Below are 18,897 nucleotides of genomic sequence, written 5' to 3'. Positions count from 1 at the left end.
TGTGTGTGTGTGCGCGCGCGTGTGTGTGTGTGTGTGTGTGTCAGGGAAAGAGAGAGCAAGCGAGAGAGAAAGAAAAAAGTGCAGTTACCATGACAACCACAACTTAACTGCAGAAGTGTGTGCGTGCGTGCGTGCCTGTGCGTGCATGTGACTTTCGTGTGGGAGGCCATGCGATATCCAGTTGGGCAAGTTAGGCCCTTTCCCTGGAGAGTAATTGGAATTCAGAAAAAAAAACCTGAGGGTTGTACTTTTGAAACTCGAAATGACTAATCAAGACAACAATGCCAAAACAACACCTATGAAGCAGCCATATAAGCGCCCTGCCCTTAGTCTCTGCTTCGCTGAAGCGGTCCATTTTCTTGCTGCCCACATTCTTCACTTTTTTTGCAACACCCTGTTATCTCCCTCCCCCCAGTATCTCGTATGGTGCAGTGGGCCATCCTCTTTGCAAACACGAAATTGCAAAGGCTGAACTACATTTTTAACATTTGTAAAGAGGCCTACTTCCCATTGAACTAATTATTCTAATATATATATATATATATATATATATATATATATTTTTTTTTTATTAGAAGTAGTGGAGTTGACATTCACAATTTTAAAAAAAACATTGCCCATCATGATTTCATTTCTATATCTTTTTGAAAGAATTGCTCATGTCAAGATGACCTTACATCCGACGCTTAACTCGTTTTTGTGTACGCGAGGCCATGTTCGAATCTCCGCGTGTGTTTGAGACTTCCTTGTGTCTTGTCGCCAGACGCTGCAAGTGCTGGTGCACGGCGAGGGCCCCGATGTGACGCCCGTCAAGGTTCTGAGCTGCGACACCATCTCGCAGGTGAAGGAGAAGATCATCGAGCAGGTGTACAGGAACCTGCCGTACTCGGCGCGGCCCAAGGTGGACAGCGTCACGCTGGGTGAGTCAAGAGTTGAAAGTCGGACGGCACTGAGGTTTCGTAATTTGAATTAATTATACGGGAGGGGGGCTGGGGGGGGCTGTCACGAAGCATGGCCATCATTTTACAATGTCAGCAGAACTCGTTCAGCAGTTTCATGTCACTTTAAAGAATAGTCATCAAAGGGCTCAAAAAAGCTAAATATAGCGACAACGTCACTTAGCTGCTCATTTGTCTCCTTTAAAGTTACGGGTGATCGTTTTTTTTCTCCGTCCAAACGCAGTGTAACTTCAAAAGGAGCACCATGCCTTTTCTTCGCCTTTTTTTTTTCCTGCCACCGCAGAAGGCAACAAAATTATGTTAGCGAGAGGAAGTTTGATGAAAACAACCGATCTAGAAAAGTCACTGGCCGCGAAATAGGAAAGCATCTGCCAGCTTGGTGCAAATTCCTTCAATATCATTTTCATTCAATATGTTAGTTTCAAATTCCTCCTTTCAATAAATATGTTAGTTTTACCAAGCAGATGCTAGCTGATGTATGCAACATATAGCTGAAAGATCATGACTAATGACCAGGAAAATATTGCCTCCTGTTACGAAAGAAATTTCAAGATATGAAAGGTAAAAATACAGGATAGCTGCTACTCGCAGCTCCGAGATTCCTGAACACAACATACTTCTAGCTGCTCTGCCATTGGCTACTACCGAGCATCATCCTGGCATCCCATTGGCTAAGAAGCACTTCTATCATATATGTGTCTATGTGTGTACATAGATAAACAGATAAGCTGTATGTCTATGCAGCGTCCTCGTCATTTGCCCCTCGGGCCACGAGGTGTTCCAATAGTTGAACGTAAATGCGAATCACCCAGAAAAAGTGTTCACCAGTCGAGCGATCGCTCACTATGCTGATGTTTGTTTGCCTTGGACATTTTCGAAGGGTTGTTAAAAGCCGACAAAAGCAAACGTCCTTGGATCAGTTCTTTTCAAAACACAAGGCAAAAACCACTTCTGAGAGAGAACAAAAATCGATGAGGATGCATTTAAAAGCTTAATGACCATCATTTTTATTCTTTATTCTTTTATGCACAACTCTCATTGTGCAATAATCTAATTGTAACATTTATTTGTTAAACATTTTGATGCATTTTTATGCTTTCAGAAAAATTTATGTCGAAATTTTGGGCGGGGCTTGTAACGGATTAGGGCATTTACATTGAAAACGCGTCTCTACTTACCAAATTTTCGAGTTAAGTAATTTCTTCCAGAACCAATTAATTTCGTAAGTAGAGGTACCACTGTACTACTTTTAAACTTGCATGAAAGTTAAGAATTACAGTTGCTTCCTTTTGAAAATGTGTTTTGAAATCAAGATCAGCAAAAAGGAAAAGCTTTTATTCGCTAAACAAAGTTCTTAAGTTGCAAATCTAGGGGGAGCCAACTTCAAAAGCTCAAATCTCCACAGACATTTTTGCCACATCAAAGACAGCCCCCCCCCCCCCCGCCCCTCCTTCCCACTCCCACCCCAATTCCCACGCGCGCAGCCGATCTCATTCCGTTCTGCGTTTCAGATAAGTGCAGATCTGTCGCCTTTCGTAGCGCATTGGGACGATAACCCTCTCATGTGGCGCTAATTGTAAATGAGCCACGACAGCGCCCTCACCCAGGTCTGCGCGGCGGTTTAATCTCATCTCCATTCAAAAGTGTGGAGCTGCCAATCAGCTTTTGGAATTACTTTTCAAAAAATTCTGACAAAGTCAGCTATCTGGTCTGCACACAGCCGCAGATTTGATATAAATATATTAATATACATGTATGTATTTCTTTTCGTTTTCGGCTGGTTTTGAGAACTTTGCTTCTTGTATGGGGCCTTGACTGTTGTACGTGTGGGGTCATGCCACTGCCTGGTTGGTGGCTGGTTAGTACCCATCTGTGGTGGTGAGCTCTTTTTTTTCCTCTTCTCTCCACAGAGTGGCGCCCTGGCTCCACGGGACAAATTCTGTCCGATCTGGACTTGACGTCCCAGAAAGAGGGCCGATGGAAACGCGTCAACACGCTGGCTCACTACAACGTACGTAATGGTCGTATTTGACGAGAGGCAAATAGGAAGCGCTTCGTGTTTGCTTTTTCATCGTCGATCAAAACCGAGCAAGAGTTTAAAAAAATCATAATGTGACCAAAAAAGTAACAACAAAACACCTTCACATGAGGCCGATCAAGAGCATCAGCGAGCATACTAGCCTAAGCGACTTTGCTCTGATAATAATATCCATCCATCCATCGGTCCATTTTCTGATTTGCTTTTCCTCACACGGGTCATGGGGCGTGCTGGAGCCTATCCCAGGTGTCTTCGGGCAGTAGGCGGGGCACACCCTGAACTGGTTGCCAGCCAATCGCAGGGCACACATAGACGAACAACCATTTGCGCTCACAATCACACCTCGGGACAATTTACCCTTTCATTAATCTGCCATGCATGTTTTTGGTATGTGAGAGGAAACCGGAGTACCCGGAGAAAACCCACGCAGGCACGGGGAGAACATGCAAACTCCACACAGGAAGGCCGGAGCCGGAATCGAACCCACGACCTCTGCACTTTGAGGTCAACGCGCGAACCACTCGCCCATTGGACCGCCGCTTATCATAATATTACAACCAAATTCTCCTGACTTTACGAGTACTTGAGGGTTTTGCTTCACGCTCGATTCAGCGCACGCCGGTGTACCTAATGCCATGGCTGTTTACTATTCACACTCAAAAGTACACACCATAAAAAGCGAGAAAGGCGCTGCGGTCCCTCCTGAGCAGCATTTAGCTCAAGCCTCAAGCAGTGACAGAAGCCCTCTAAATCTTCCTTTCACCGCATCGACCCTGTGAAAACAAAGGTCAGCCGCAAATATCCCCCTTCTGTGCCGCCTTTCATGCGCTTAAATCTTCTTTCTTCTGCGGTGCCCTGCTCTCGTTAACGCTGGCATTGTCCCTTAAAAGCGGAATCCATGGCCCCTGCGTCCCGCTAATGCCGCTGTTTGTGAAGAAAATGGCCTGTAAACATGCCCGGGGGGGAAGAGCCGCTGCGGTTGTCGTGTCCATTTGCTTGTTTTGGTCCTGAATTAGTTTGGGGGGGCCACGGAAGAGGACCTTGAGTACTCTCGGACTATTTGATTCATGCAAAAACTACCTAGCTGCTTTGCTTTAAACTTGACAAGGAGCGGCCAAAGAACTCTTTATTCTCGCAGCAGTTCAACTTTTTTTTTCTTCCTCAAATTGATATGGGAACTTGATTTTCATGTTGACACCTTTTTTTTTGTTAAATTTTTTGGTGTCGATTTTGGATTTTTTTTTTTTAAATATTGCAAATTCTTGTGACACTGAATTTTTTTTTCAACAGTACTTGGTTTTTGCAACATTACCGTTTTTTTTTTTCCATTTTACGACTTTATTCTTGCAATCGTAGTTCTTAATAATAAGAGTGCTCAAAAAATAAATATTCTTTTTACTTGAAAATATTGTTTTCAACAAATCACGCGCCACTTTATTGTTGAAAAAAGTCATTGTACGTCACAGCTTCTTCCGCTGTATTTTTAATCTTTTTTTTTTTTTCTTTTCTATCTTTTCAACCAAACTGCCATGTGCTGCTGAATTTCTTCAGAGGATTGTCTCGTCTTTTGTCGTATCCTGTCCATTGGCCTTGGTGGACGTCTTTTCTGAGTCGTCCTGTTGTTTATGTGTTGTTGGCATTGCATTGCAGGTCCGCGACAACGCCACCTTAGTCCTGTCTCGAGTGCTCCACACTCAGCAGAACTACGACCAGAACCAGGAAAACCACGAGGAGCGTAAGTGCTTTCGAAAGGATGACATTTCCTCCAGGCCTTCACCCACCTCCCGCGTTCTCATTTAGCATGCTAATTCATGTTTTATTTCGAGCCACACTTTTTTTGATTACTTTCAAATGAGAAGCACTTTCTTTTCATGTGCGTTTCATAAAAGCGCGTGTCTTTGATGTCCCGAGCACATTCATTCAAATGCGGCCGAGTGCCAACAAACGCTCGTTGTGATTCTTCGGCGAGTAACGATTCAACGTGTTGTTTCAGGGAACGCTCTGCTGGAAGACGACAAGGTGTTTCACCTCGTGAGGCCCACCGATGAACTGGATGAGATCAAGTCCAAGCGGGGCAGCATTAAGGACAAGTCCATGACCAAAGCCATCACCGAGATTTATCTCACTCGACTGCTTTCTGTCAAGGTGCACATTTCTTTCTCCTCTTGGCAATTTATTTCACTTTGACACCTTTGTATTACAAAAAAAAAAAAAGTTGTTTGATCTGACCTCATTTGTGGTAACTGGCTTCGTTCCAGTAACTCTTTTTCTTGCAGTATCTACTCTTTGATTTTTATCGTAATATTACGACTTCATTCTTATCTAATTGCAACATTATTCTCATTGTCTCACAACTTAAAAGAAAAAAAAATACCGTGGTGCCTTGACATCGGAGTCTCAAGTACTTCCATGACCATGTTTGTAACTCAAATCACACGTATACATTCATTTGAATTGAAATGACATAAATCCGTTCCGGCCGCACAAAAATGTTTTTGGAACAATATTTTACTGCATGGAAACAGTAGTAAGTAATAATTATATACTCAAATAGAATGCAACAAAATAAAATGTTCTGCATTATTGGTACTTCTTTCCTGTTAGTTTCCTGTTAGTCTTTACATTAAGTTTTTTTTTTTTTTTTTTTTTTTTTAATGAAGTGCAATGCGATGTGTGCACTGCAGTATTATTCTCCCTGATAAACAGGTGACCAAAAAAAAGTCTGTAATTTTGATTAGTGGCAATCCCATTCAACTCAGTGGGGATCATGATTGTAGGCAGTTACGAGTAAGCGCGATCACAGAATGAAGTCAACTCTCAAATCCAGCCAAGGCGTCACATTTTTGCTTCATTTTGATATTCAGGGATTATCTTCCCATTAGCCTCCATCTGCCATTGTTATTTCTGCCTCTTTTCCACAAATTACTTTTCATCACACTTTAGATTTGCCTTACCAGTCGATTTGTTGCTTTGGCAGCTTCCAAATGGGTTGTCACAAGGGTGGATTACTTTGTTGCCATTAAGCCCAAGCAAATACTCAAATAGTTTCACGTCTGTCTACGTGGAATGCAGACGTTTTCCCGTATGCATTCCAATGTTGCCAGCGCTTCCCTGACTCATTGGGCGTTGTCGTTTCTTCTAGGGAACGTTGCAGCAGTTTGTGGACGATTTCTTCCGCAGTGTGCTGTGCTCCGGGGCGGTGGTGCCGCCGGCGGTCAAATACTTTTTTGACTTCTTGGACGAGCAGGCGCAAAAGCACAACAATGTGGACGATGAGACCATCCATATCTGGAAGACCAACAGGTAAGCTTGGGTGAAAAAGCTGGACTTTTGTGCATTTGGAAAAGTTGTTTTTTGCGCTCAGACCAAAGCGGTGTTGAATGTCAAAATATTGCTTTGGCGCCATCTGGTGGCAAGAAACTATGTTGACTGAATAGAAAATGTCTGCTGACATCTTGTGGGAACTAAATCACAAACCTTTTGTGAGTGGCCATGAATTACGTGCGGCATTTTACATTTTGTTATATTCCAACGTCCCCTCCCAACCCCCCCCCACCTCAAAAAATCGGTTCTCATAGTGTTATAATTTTTTTTTTTTTTTTAATAAAAAAATGCTTCATGTTCCTGTAATATTCTGATTTTTTTCATATAATATTGAAAGCTTGAATCCCTTGTCTCTCTTTGTCTCTTTTTTTTTTTTGTAAAATTATTATTTGATTTTCCTGGTTTGCCAATTTTTTTCTCTTGTCATTTTGGACTTCATTCGAGTTAAATGTCAACTTTTTTTTCTTGTTGTAGCAAACTGATTCTTGACACCTTGTTCTCATAATGTTCCAACTTTCCTCCCGTAATATGGTGACTCTTTTCTTAAATAACATTTTAGTTTTTGAAACAAGTCCGGGAGGAAAATATTTGACCCGACTACCTTCGAAAACCCGTGTTCTCGAATAACCTCCATCGATTCTTGTGCACGGCATTCAAACTTTGAACATCAGCCTCAAATTTCCCCAGCACTTCAACGCGCACGCCGAGGTGTCTAATCCACATCAGTGTTTCCAGTTTTCGCAACTAACTCTCCCCAAGAAACAAAAGTTGATTATCCAAGAAAGAGATGCCTTCAAATGCAAAAATGCGCCTCAGTGCCTTTTCGCATTTGCAATCCCGCCGCTCCCGTGTGACGCTCCCGCGCATAAATTAGTGTCACGCCCGGCGCAGTCTGGGGCGCCCCAGACAACGTGTTGCATGTCGAAGTCTGTGATTGACGCAAGGCTGAGAGGCAGGGAAAAAGAAGAGCGCACCCGCGCAAGGACGGGCGATGAGCGATTTAATTACTCGGCGCCGCACACTCGGCATCTAGCCGTCATGTTTATCAAATCAATGCGGGGCCACGTATTAAATATGAATGTGTGTACGAGGCAGAACAACAAACAAACATGGTAATTGTGTCCCAAGCTAATTTAATTGTGGGATTGTTGCAACAGTGTTATTTTTATGCTGGTGTTGTACACCCTCCTGAGGGTTTTTTGGGGGGGGGGGGGCGCCCGCCCGGTGTGTGTTTTATTTTACACTCTGCGCCTTTCATGTCTCACTTGGGCGGGCACACGCTCAGATCAGGGAGATTTTTTTTTTGGTATATATATACATGCTTATTTTGGAAAAGAATGAAGCGGGTGTTTTCTGTTCAGATGGGAAATCAGTTAGCGTAGTCGAGCATTGTGCAGCGCGCCGTCTGTGCTGTTCAAAGTTGGTGGAGGACTTCTAAAGGTCAGACTTTGGCGAAGCCCCGACAAGCATGGCTGGGCTGTTGCTCAGCTCACATCCCTTTTGTTTGCCTTTTGGAGCACTTGTGTTTGGCTTTTGGATTGTGAGACAGCGTTAAAACCTTCCACTGAATTATTCATGATTAACAGTTGACTTAAAGGAAATGCTATTGATTCTCCCTCAACGTGCCTTAATGCCTTCCGATGTGTTCAACTGTTCCGTCCATTTTTTTTTTTTAATCCAAAAGGAAATCATTAGCTTTTCCAAGATCTGGATTTCGGAGCCAATCGGTGACTTCAAAAAATTTAAATAAAAAAAAAATAAATCGATCGGCGATCCGATCAGGACTAATCTATCCATTCTATTAAATTAACTTGTTCAATTACTCAGCAGGTGACCCCCGCAATTGCAACCAGCCTGACCCCTAAAAATTGTCCCAAAAATGCTGATAAACATTCAATACATGGAAAATGTGGAGGAACTTGACACACACCAATATTTTAAAATAGTGGGAAAAAAAAAAATAAAAATCGTGTTGTATTGTATCTGCTAAGAACCCTCAAGATTCTTAGCGATGGCATCACAGGATGTCCCTGGAGTGAAGAAGATTGTATTAGTGGGTGCTCCTGTATAATAGTGCCTCCTCATGAGAGTGTTTTAGACAGTGTCGTCCTGCGGGTGCTTAAAATTGGCTCCAGATTTTCACCCAGCGCAGTTGATCATGTCTTGGGCTTAGAAACTCAATGTGGTTGTTCTCATTGTTACATAACGGTACACAACGACAGGCACATTTTCGGGAAGATGGGTTTGTTTTGACAAAATCGCTCAGTCGGCTTTGCCGTGTATTTCTTTGCAGCCTGCCACTGCGCTTCTGGGTGAACATCCTCAAGAACCCCCACTTCATCTTCGACGTCCACGTGTCGGAAGTGGTGGACGCCTCGCTCTCCGTTATCGCGCAGACCTTCATGGACGCCTGCACCAAGACCGAGCACAAACTCAGTCGGGTAAGTGAAACCACAGTTTTTGCGAGGGTTTGGTAATTGGCACCCCACCCCCACCTACCCATTTTAGAATTGCAGATATTAATAATTTAAGATGTCATTCAAACCCACTTTAAATATCATTTAAAACTCATCTCACAACAAATCTAACAAATAATTTTATTTGGGAAAATATAGATGTATATATTTTTGACCAAGACTCACCATCACTTCTCACAACCCAGGCTAAACCTGGCTCCTCCCCAACATACAAAAGTTGTCTTTCAGTTGAGACATATCACTTTCACATACTTCCTTGATGCCAATTTCTGTTTAGACAGGACTTTGGCTCCATCTTGTGCCCACTTGCGTGTCCAAAACAGCACATCGACCACAAATTACAAATCACGGATGAATGACATTTCAGTTTAATTTCAGCGGGTAAACAAAAATGATTTAGGATCCCATTTCTGGGTTTTTTTAGAGTTGTGTACCTTGTCAAGGAACAAATTTGAATTTGTAAGTCAAGGCACCCCCGTATTAATTAAGAATTTGTTGTTTTTGCGGACAGGACTCCCCGAGTAACAAACTTCTCTATGCAAAGGAGATTTCGACCTACAAGAAGATGGTGGATGAGTAAGCGCCGTCAGCAATTTCCTCTCGCAGAAGTTGTCGTGTCTTTCACAATCTGAGCGCCGTGTGTGTATGTGTGCGTCAGTTATTACAAGGGCATCAGACAGATGGTCCCCGTCAGCGACCAGGACATGAACACTCATCTGGCAGAGGTCTCGCGGGTAAGACACACATCCAGCCGGCATTTTTCCTTTGCTTACGCTGCTAATACTGCCTGGTGAAAAACACGCACGTGACTTCGGCCAAGGCTTGCTCCATGACAGAGTCAGTCCTCTGTATGCCCCCCGCTTTTTTATATATTTTTTAATGAATCGTTTTAAATCATCAAAAGTGAATTTTTCAGTTGTGTTTTTGCGTGAATGCTGTAAAGCAAGCATTTGCACGACGAATGGAGTTGTGGGTGAAAAAATAAATAAAATGAATAATTATGTCAATATGTACTGCTCTGTTTTTCCAAAATTAATAGAACATGTATTATTCTTCAACTTGGTATGTTTTAATTTAATTGACTTTTAAAACATATTTTCCAAATGGTGAACAAGCATTTACACGAATGCTGTGGTGGTTATAAAAAAATATATATATATTTACGCATTGCGTTTTTGTTCAACAGATTCAATGATATGCGCTTTTAAATGTTCTTTAATAAAAAATATATAAATATGTATACGTAGAGTGAGAATCGTTCACACGAATTCTGCTGAGGGTAAAATATATTGATTAACGTACTGCGCTCTTGTTGAACAAATTAATATAAACGGTGTCATTGTATTTTTTCAATTATATATATATATATATATATATATATAGTATTAAAACTGTCGTGGAAAAAATATATATTTATATGACAGACAGACATACATACTGCTCTGTTGTTTTTTTTAATTTTATTTTATTCTTTTCATATTTGTAACATTATATTATGTTACAACAGGAACAGCAAAGGTGGGAATCATGAATTTTAAAGTATTTGCATTGGATTGCAAAGTTATGTTATTATTATTATCATCATCATCATCATCATTAAACATAAACCGTATTTAGTATTTATATATTCTTATTAGAGTCTTTCAATCAAATGTCACATTTATTATTTGGCATGGAGAAATCACACACTTCCACGGTCTAAATCAAGTTTTCTGACTCTGAATCCCAGCGAGGCATCTAACATCCATTTTAACTGAAGTTGAATGATGTTTCCTCCGGCTTGCGCCTTTTAATTATGACTGTTTTCTTTAATTTTTCATTTTTGTTGTCGTTGTTTTGTGGCCAGTCTCACACGGACAAGCTGAACACACAAGTGGCTCTCCATCAGCTGTACCGGTACGCCAGCAAGTACTACGACGGGGTAAGAGGCCCAAAGGCGGTCTATTCTAGTGAACGCACCGCTGCTTGCTTTTGTTATTGCTTTTGCCGCCCACCCCCACCTCCTCTTGCTTGACATGCCTGAAGAGTGATTGCGTGCAATTTTAATTGGAATCATTTCTCTAGGATGTGAATTGGAAAATTGCTCTCGGGAAATGTTTTTGTTTTTTTTTTTTCTTGTGCTTTAAAGCGTCCATTTTGTGTTGCCACTTGAGGTCACAAAAAAGGAGGAATCGACAAAAGCTAATGAAGGAATAGGATTCAAATTTAGATGAAAATGCCATCCGCACTATTTGGGTGTTGCGTCGGACAGAGCGCACAGAGTGTGAAGGAAATCGGAGCGCCCGGGAGCAGAGTTGCTTTGTGGCATGTTGGAAGTGATTGTGTTTATTTCTATTGTGCAAGGGGGTGAAGGGCTTAACATGGATAAATGGCGTCACAAGTAATTTGTAACATTTTTAAAAAAGGAAAATTGAAGTGAATAAATCAATTCGCTTCATAACAACTTAACTATTCTACTCCCACAACCCCTCCCTCCCAGTGGTTGGCTAACAACTGGTTGCAAAAAGTTCTCAACTTGCATCCGAACCTGCATTTTAAATGTAAAAATTGCCAATGATCAGGTTCAATTTGTCATGCCTTGCAAAATTATAAATACAGTTCAGTACTATTCTATTGGTTTTTTTTTTTGGCGGGGGGCGGGGGGGGTTAAAGGTATAGAAAACAAAAAAATGCATTTCCCCTTAATAAAAAGCAGCCAATACGTTTTCATTTTTAGACAAACAACGTTACCAGAATTTAAACTGCATAGCAGCACACTATTTGAGAATTTAGATCATAGATTTTGCTGAATGAGACGAACTGACATCAGAAACAAACTGCCCATTTTTCTGGTGCTGTTAGTGTGGCTAGTATTAAACGCTGGCAGCAGGCGCCGTACAATACAGTGTCAGTGGAATTAAGGTTTTTTTTTTTTCTTTTTTTTTTTTTTTTTTAGCAGCGCCCTTAATTAGCAAGTCATCGTGTTGCCGTTAGTAGCAGCAGCTCGATGGCAATAAATGCTCCAAACACAGTGTCGGAGATGAGTCAAGTCAGCTGTTACGCCACGCCACTGCCAGGAACCACTTAAAAATTAAAGCATTTAAAGGCATTGAAGTCCATTTATTATTTGATCAGGTAAGGTTTATTTTGAAGTTGGTCTCCTGACTGCGATGGCAGCGTGTTACTGCCATGCATAGCATGAACAATTGTTGCTACAGTTAGCTTGATTTCCTCCTGATAGCGTACACATAAATAATCGGGTACGCGAAGCAGAATCAATGCCTCAGGCATTTTTTTTTTAACCGAGGCACTCGGATCACTCCAGGACACGTTTCAGCCCGAATATCTATCGTATGTACTCTTTTGGTGGAGCTTGTCAGGAGTCTCGCTTGGTACCTGCAAATGTCATTTTTTATTTATTTATTTTTTGTAGAAGATCATGTGCTCCAACATGCCATTTCTGATTGTCCGTTAAGTCTGTGGCATTGCGACACCGTTAACCTACGAATCAAATGTCATGGCAACAAGTCGCACTGCGCAATAGGACATTTGTGTTCGGCCGCATCACCCTTAATCAACAACCTCTTCCACCCACTCCTTCTCCGCTTTACTCTCCTTGAACTCCAACTCTTTTGGTCCCTAACCATGCCTTCTTCTCTCCATCTCATTCCCAGATCATCTCATCCCTGGACGAGGACCCGGCAGCGCAGAGTAAGCAGCTGACCCTGCGGCTCCAGCAGATAGCAGCCGCCCTGGAAAACAAAGTGACTGATCTCTAACGCGCAGACGGAGACGGGCGGGATAATCGGTGGGATCCTGCCAGTGACTACAGGGGCTTATTTCTTCTTGTTTTCCGCTTGATAAATCACAGCGAGACAGGAGTGGCGTGCGTTACTGCCCTGGGACGATATTCTAATAATAATAATGTTCTCCTGTGTGGCGTGTCATTGAAATGCATACGGAGAGCAAAGAGAGTTGATGATGTGTTAAAAAAAAAAAAAAAAAAAAAAAAAAAAAAAAGGTACGCCTTAAAGCTCACTTGCCAAACCTCAAGCACGCATCTCGGGAAGCGTCGAAAGAGAGGGGAAGGAAAGAAGTAAGCCCCTGTGGCAGGAGATAATCAGATGTTCAATTTCTTTTCCTTCTGAGAATCGTATGATCTATTTTTTTTAAATCTGTCTTTATCGTCGAAAAAAGCTTTATAATGGAAACACACACAAAAAAAAAGTACTTTTTAAATGGATCAGCCGGTGGTGCAGATAGTGTTTTTATGATTCCACGTGGTTGGAGAGTGTCTGATTTTAATGTGTGTGCGTGTGTGTGTGTACACGGAATGCCTAAAGTCGAGCGTGAGGGCCGAGAGGTGCCCGCTTCCTGTCAATGGAGCCACCCCCCATCTCCCCCACTTGACAGAAGCCTGCACCCCCCACTTTGACTGAGACCAAAGGGTCCTCACACAAGGACAATGTACAGGCTGGCATGACTGACGGCTCAACAGTATATATCTATTTTTAACGTCGATTATTTTTTAAGCCGTGCGTGCTTTGTGGAAGCCACTAACAGCACAGTCTGTCTCCCTTTAGTGTTCAGTGCCATGGTACATTCCACTTCAAAAACAAAGCACAGAAGAACATTTCACGTCTTTTTGTCCCCCCCCCCCCATCTCCATATTTTGGTTAAGTTTTGTTTTTTGTTTTTTTGCTGCTATCTTTGGTGTTTTCGTTCACATCAACCCTGCAATGAGCTACCGTCAGATCACATCAGCTTGCAACTCTCACCAGAATTTAGTCGGGTGTTAATATTGGGAAAGAAAAAAAAAAAGGTTGCTCACTACTCATCGGAATGTCAATTAAAAATCGAATTTGGAACAAAGCACATCTTATCGCACATCAAATTAAAGGTCTTGGTAAAGGCTTCCCATGTCTGTAATTATTTTGTCAATGCACTCTTGTGTAATGACAAAATAACTTTTTTTTTTAATTTGCTTGAAAAGGTCACCAAAATCCATCCACCAATATGAGCGAATCCTAACAAAATTCTGGAGAGAACAGGCTCACTAATCATATCCGCCTCTGGTAGCAGTTCAGCAATAGAATAAGAGTAAATATGTTTGTATTTGATTCATATGATGATGTTCCTGTTCCCTTGTTTTTTTGTTTTTTTTTGTTTTGTTTTTTAATGTATATCTGTTGTCCAAAATATTCATCAAGCATCCTGCCTCTTGAAGCTATGTAATAGCCCTTTGCTGATTGCTGTCACTAATCTGCCAGGTACGCAGTTGCTACTTAAGTGGTACATATTGAACAAAAATGTCTTGTATATATTGGTTACGCTTTTTCGGATTATTGTGTGAAAGCAGGGTGGGGGCGAGTCGCTGTGATTTCGGCTGACGATGATCACGATGATGTCATTGAGGCCCCGACCGTTGTTGTTCGAGTACCTGCCAACGGTGGAGTGTGTCGCATGTTTGGCCGTGCACCTGACCGTGGTTGTGTGTGTACCCTGACCATTGTTGCGTATGCGCCTGTTGATAATCATGTGAGTGTGTCTCTGCCCCCCGTTTGTGTATGCACCTCATCCTGTGTGTGTGTGGGCTTCATACCCTGCTTGTACCTGACCACGGTTTTTGGAATCAGCATATCTTTATTGTCATTGTACCAAAGGGTGCAACGAAATGGAACAGACACAACCAATCCAAGAAAAACAGTGTACGGATACGAAACGGGAGTCCGCTGGGTTGCCTTTTGAGCGAGGGGGGAAAAAAAAAACAACCCCAGACTGAGCTCCTATAAATGGAGCACAGTCCAGATTTGGAAGAAAAAAAAAAACAGGAATACGGGAATACATTCATACACAACACATAGACTTTTTGTGTGTGTCTAAAAAAAAAACAGGAATACGGGAATACATTCATACACGACACATAGACTTTTTTTGTGTGTGTACCCGATCATGGTTATGTCTAAACCTTAAAAAGGTATGGCCTTGGTTGTGTGTGTACCGGATCTTTGCTGTATATGCACTTGACCATTTGACCATGGCTGTGTGTATACCTGCCAACGAAAATGTGTACCTCACCACAGACGTGGGTGCTCCTGTCTATGGTTGTGTGTAGACCTCATCATGGCTATGCGTGCGCCTGCTTGTGTATACCTGACCTTGGTTGTTACCCATGGTTGTGTGTGTACCAGACATTGGATGTATGTGCTCCCCATTATGGTTGTATATTTACTCCCATCTTGCTTTTGTGTGTACCTGACGATGAATGTGTGTGTGCTTCCAAACGGTTACGTCTCCGCCCAACCATGGTTTTGCGTGCACCCTATCACGATCACGTGTGCGTTCCTCGGCCCATGGTTGGACCTGACAATGGCAGTACGTGTACCTCACCGCTCCTGTATACGTACCCGCCCACCACAGTTTTGTGTACACCTTACCGTGGTTGTACCTGGCAATGGATTTGTGCGTACAGCAGCATGGTTGTTCTTTGCACCCGACCACGGTTGTGCGTGTATCTCGCGTGTATGGTCATGTTGGAACCTGACCCCCTAGAATGTTAAACCCTGTCGTTGCGAGGGGAGGGCGTGCACGGACCTCAAGACTACCTAAGCCCGCCTTGCTGTCGCAGCACGCCCTGACATCCAGAACAACAGCACTTGGCCCTGCCCAACCATCGAATCCACCCACCCTCCAACCCCCCCTAGACTTTCAGTCTAATGGCATCAGCCATGGGATTGGGCGGGCGTCTCTGTTGACTCCTCTCACTGGCAGAGTCGATGCAAGAAGCTTCTTACAGAGCCTTTCTTTGACCAAAAATGTGCCTTATTGAACAGGATGATACATATAATGTTTCTAAATTATTCTCTAGGTAACCTATGATGGCGATAGTGCTCTAGACACAGCAATGTATTTGGACTTGTGATATCGTGTGTGCTGTCTAAAATGCTATAGATGCCCTGCTGCAGCAGTCTGTGTGTGTGTGTGTGTGCCAATTAGGGGTGGGAATTGCGATATTTTACCAAAAGCATCGCGATACAGCAATAATTCCTATCATGCAGTGGTTCTCAAATGTTTTCCACCTCGTAGCAACTCCATCTTGACCAAGTAGCATTTGAGACCTAAACGTGCATCGAAAAACGAGACCGAGGGTTATGCCTTTTGAAGCGTGTTTCGTATTTTTGTAAGCTAGTGTCACATTATGCACAGTGTGAACATTAATGCTGTGCTAAAATGTAGGAAAATACAAATTCAATAAACACTGCACTTAAATAATTAATCCATGAATATATATTGCACAAAAAAGTTCAATAAAGATTAGGAATGGGCAAGTATCGATACCGGGTGTCGGCATCGGGTCAATACAGGCCTTATTTTAAGTTGTTGGGTACTCGTGGAGGCTGCCGATACCAGCCACCGATACTTAAGCCCCCCCCCCCAAAATTTAATAATCCAACATTGAATAAGTCTTTGGCGGCAGTAGTCGGCGCCAGAAGCGGGCATCGTCACTCAGTTCCTGTCAACATTTCAGGCCGACCCACATGGGTCCAGTCCGTCCCTTATCAGCCACAGCCAATCGGCGTCAAGAACATAATTTCTACGTCACATGCAAGCGTCGCACAAGAAGACGGCGCCGACAAATCAAGAAAAATCAATCAATACAAACAACAGACACACACAGCGTGGTGATAGGTGAAATAAAAACGATATGTGACACGTCATTGCAGTCTGTGGGACCAAAAGGTATACAACGCTGTTTTATTATTTACAATACAATGCAGTAATTTTTTTTTACAATATTTGGCTACGTTTTAGGCGTGCAGCACATTCGTGTAACGTGCTACCCGTCAGTCCGTTCTCGACGCGATTTGGCTGACTCGGACCGAGTGGGTGGGCGTGATACATTGATGAAAGTTCATTGACGGACTACCGCACTGACGAATGCCCACCTCTGGTTGGCGCTACATTGCAGCAGTTTGACACATCGATGAATCATCCTCTGCGTCAGAAAGAAAGGTCTTTGTTCGCAATGTTTTGTCAGAATTGTAAAAATCGAAAGTACTAGCGGGATCGGTCTGATAAAAGTGGTAGAAAGTTGTTCCACAATTAAACGTTACGTACTGAAAGTGTTTGTGATTCTTTGGCGTACTACCAGGAGCCCGCGTGCCCATACTTTGAGAATCACTGTGATCTTGAAAGAAAAACATCTTCGGTTACATAATCGTATCTATGTAAGACTGTATATACCCAACTGATATCGGACAGCAACTGTATCGCCATTGAATGCTGGTATTGATACTGCTTCCCACCCCGACTGCCAATAGGCTGAATACATTTCATCGTGAATTATTATTTTTTTTTTTTTTGGGACAGTCACAGTGTTGATATGTGTGTGTGTTTTTTTTGGGTGTCTGTGGTGTGAGCTTTGTAGGCCCAAAAAGCCAAATTTGAATTTTTTCTCGTTCAAAGGTTTATAACAAGGCTAAATAACTGAAAACAAGTAGGGGTACAAGGGGCGGGTTTTCTTCTGTAGACTTCTGAGTAGAGCGCAAAATTGTTGCAGTGGTGTTTATTTTCCACCTTGTGTTTTCTCGGCTACTCCACAGTGTGTGCGATCAATGACTTATACCTATACTCGATAAATGATCTTTCTTACTGCTGTGCAGTTATTATTTTTATGATTTCTCGTTTCCTATACTGTATCAATCTTTGTAAAACATGTTGAAATACTGTATTCTGACTGTATACTCCTATGCATTGAGTCCTGGAAGAAAAAAAAAAGACATGAAAAAAAAAGCTGTTGTTTGGGTCCTTTTTTTTTTTTTTTTTTTTATCCAATTGAATGTGTTCGTATTGTGAATGAAGTGCTGCAGTCTCAGCTGCTTCGGGTTTTGTATCTGATCTGCTCGTGTTAATTTAATTGAACCAGTGCAGCATCGTGTGTGCGTGCGCGCGTATGTGCGTGTGTGTGTGTGTGTGTGTGTGTGTGTGTGTGTGTGTGTGTGGATGGAGCTCTTACAGCCAGATTTCATCACGCACTCCTGTGTGAATAAACTTGGAGGCCAATATGCCCTTCATATCGCCCTGTGTTTCTTTTCACTTTTCCAATAGTGATTGGCTTCAATTGGAAGTCTCTCCGCCCATGCTATTGCATGATTTACAATCACCTTGGGCTGCCGGCTCGTATTCGCCACACAGCCAATTTCTTTTTGAAGTGTACTGGTATTTATACAGCTCATTCCGGCGCCTCGCCTTCGCGCGACAGCCAGCGCACACAACCTGGATGTGCAGAAATAATAAGTTAACTTGAGGATAATTTGATTCCGTTCGAAAGAGTGACCCTATGATTGGAGCAGAACCCCTATCATATATACAAAGATGTGCAACTGGCATCTCGCGGGCCGTTTGAGGCCCATGCCGGCCATCTCAGTGGCCCGCGAGATGAATCTAGGAAAATAAAGAAAAAACGTTTTACTTTTTTTATGTCCGAATCCAATGATAGATGTGGATTTCCAGTAATTGTAGCACGGTACATATTTATTTATTCATATATGTATTTCTTTATAGCTGTCTACACATGTATTTACATGTGTATACTGGTATAAATCTAGATGATTCATGTTCGAGTAATTGATTAATAATGGGAAATACCCATGCAAAAAAATAAAAATCTAATTTCGCTTTTTTTTTTTTTTTGCTGTCTTGGTTTTATGTGTGAAAATGTCTCCCAGGTTGATACAGCCAAGATTGAAGTATTTTCAAAACGTTGACTATTTTAAATTTTCGGCCGTAATAGTAAAGACAATTAAGAGGTCAATCTGCTCATTTTTCTATTCTGCTTTTATTTTTTTTACAGAACATTCCAAATTCAATTGAATTGGGGTTTGTACAACTCTGGCATCACCAACCAGACAGATGAAAAATAACCCCAAAAAAAAAAAACGACTTTCCTGATTATGGAGACTCTCCCACACACTGCAGGAGGCCCCTCGCATCCCCAGAGGGGCGCATATCACCATTTGAGAATCCCCGCTTGTTCCATTTTACAAGGCCACGTGCTAAAACTTGACATGTTTATTTGCCTCCCACTTGTATTCTTCTCATATTTTGAGCACAGCTACCT

The 18,897-nt window shown here is 42.2% G+C and overlaps 1 protein-coding gene across 2 annotated transcripts in view; it reads left to right on the top strand.

Moving 5' to 3' along the window:
* The window catches only part of plxnb2b (plexin b2b), a 194,578-nt gene extending 181,609 nt beyond the window's left edge, over positions 1–12,969 (top strand). For both annotated transcript variants that reach the window (XM_019893346.1, XM_019893345.1), the window contains 10 exons: positions 764–920; positions 2,870–2,970; positions 4,648–4,732; positions 4,991–5,142; positions 6,140–6,300; positions 8,615–8,762; positions 9,310–9,374; positions 9,457–9,532; positions 10,645–10,719; positions 12,452–12,969. In XM_019893346.1, coding sequence (XP_019748905.1) covers positions 764–920; positions 2,870–2,970; positions 4,648–4,732; positions 4,991–5,142; positions 6,140–6,300; positions 8,615–8,762; positions 9,310–9,374; positions 9,457–9,532; positions 10,645–10,719; positions 12,452–12,556 — 1,125 coding nt within the window. In that variant the 3' untranslated portion in view covers positions 12,557–12,969. The remainder of the gene's footprint in view (positions 1–763; positions 921–2,869; positions 2,971–4,647; positions 4,733–4,990; positions 5,143–6,139; positions 6,301–8,614; positions 8,763–9,309; positions 9,375–9,456; positions 9,533–10,644; positions 10,720–12,451) is intronic.
* The last annotated feature ends 5,928 nt before the right edge of the window (positions 12,970–18,897 follow it).

Source organism: Hippocampus comes, unplaced genomic scaffold (assembly GCF_001891065.2).
Source record: "Hippocampus comes isolate QL1 unplaced genomic scaffold, H_comes_QL1_v1.1 scaffold62, whole genome shotgun sequence".
NCBI lineage: Eukaryota > Metazoa > Chordata > Actinopteri > Syngnathiformes > Syngnathidae > Hippocampus > Hippocampus comes.
The sequence above is the reverse complement of the archived record's forward strand: the minus strand, read 5'-3'. Positions and strand labels throughout refer to the sequence as shown.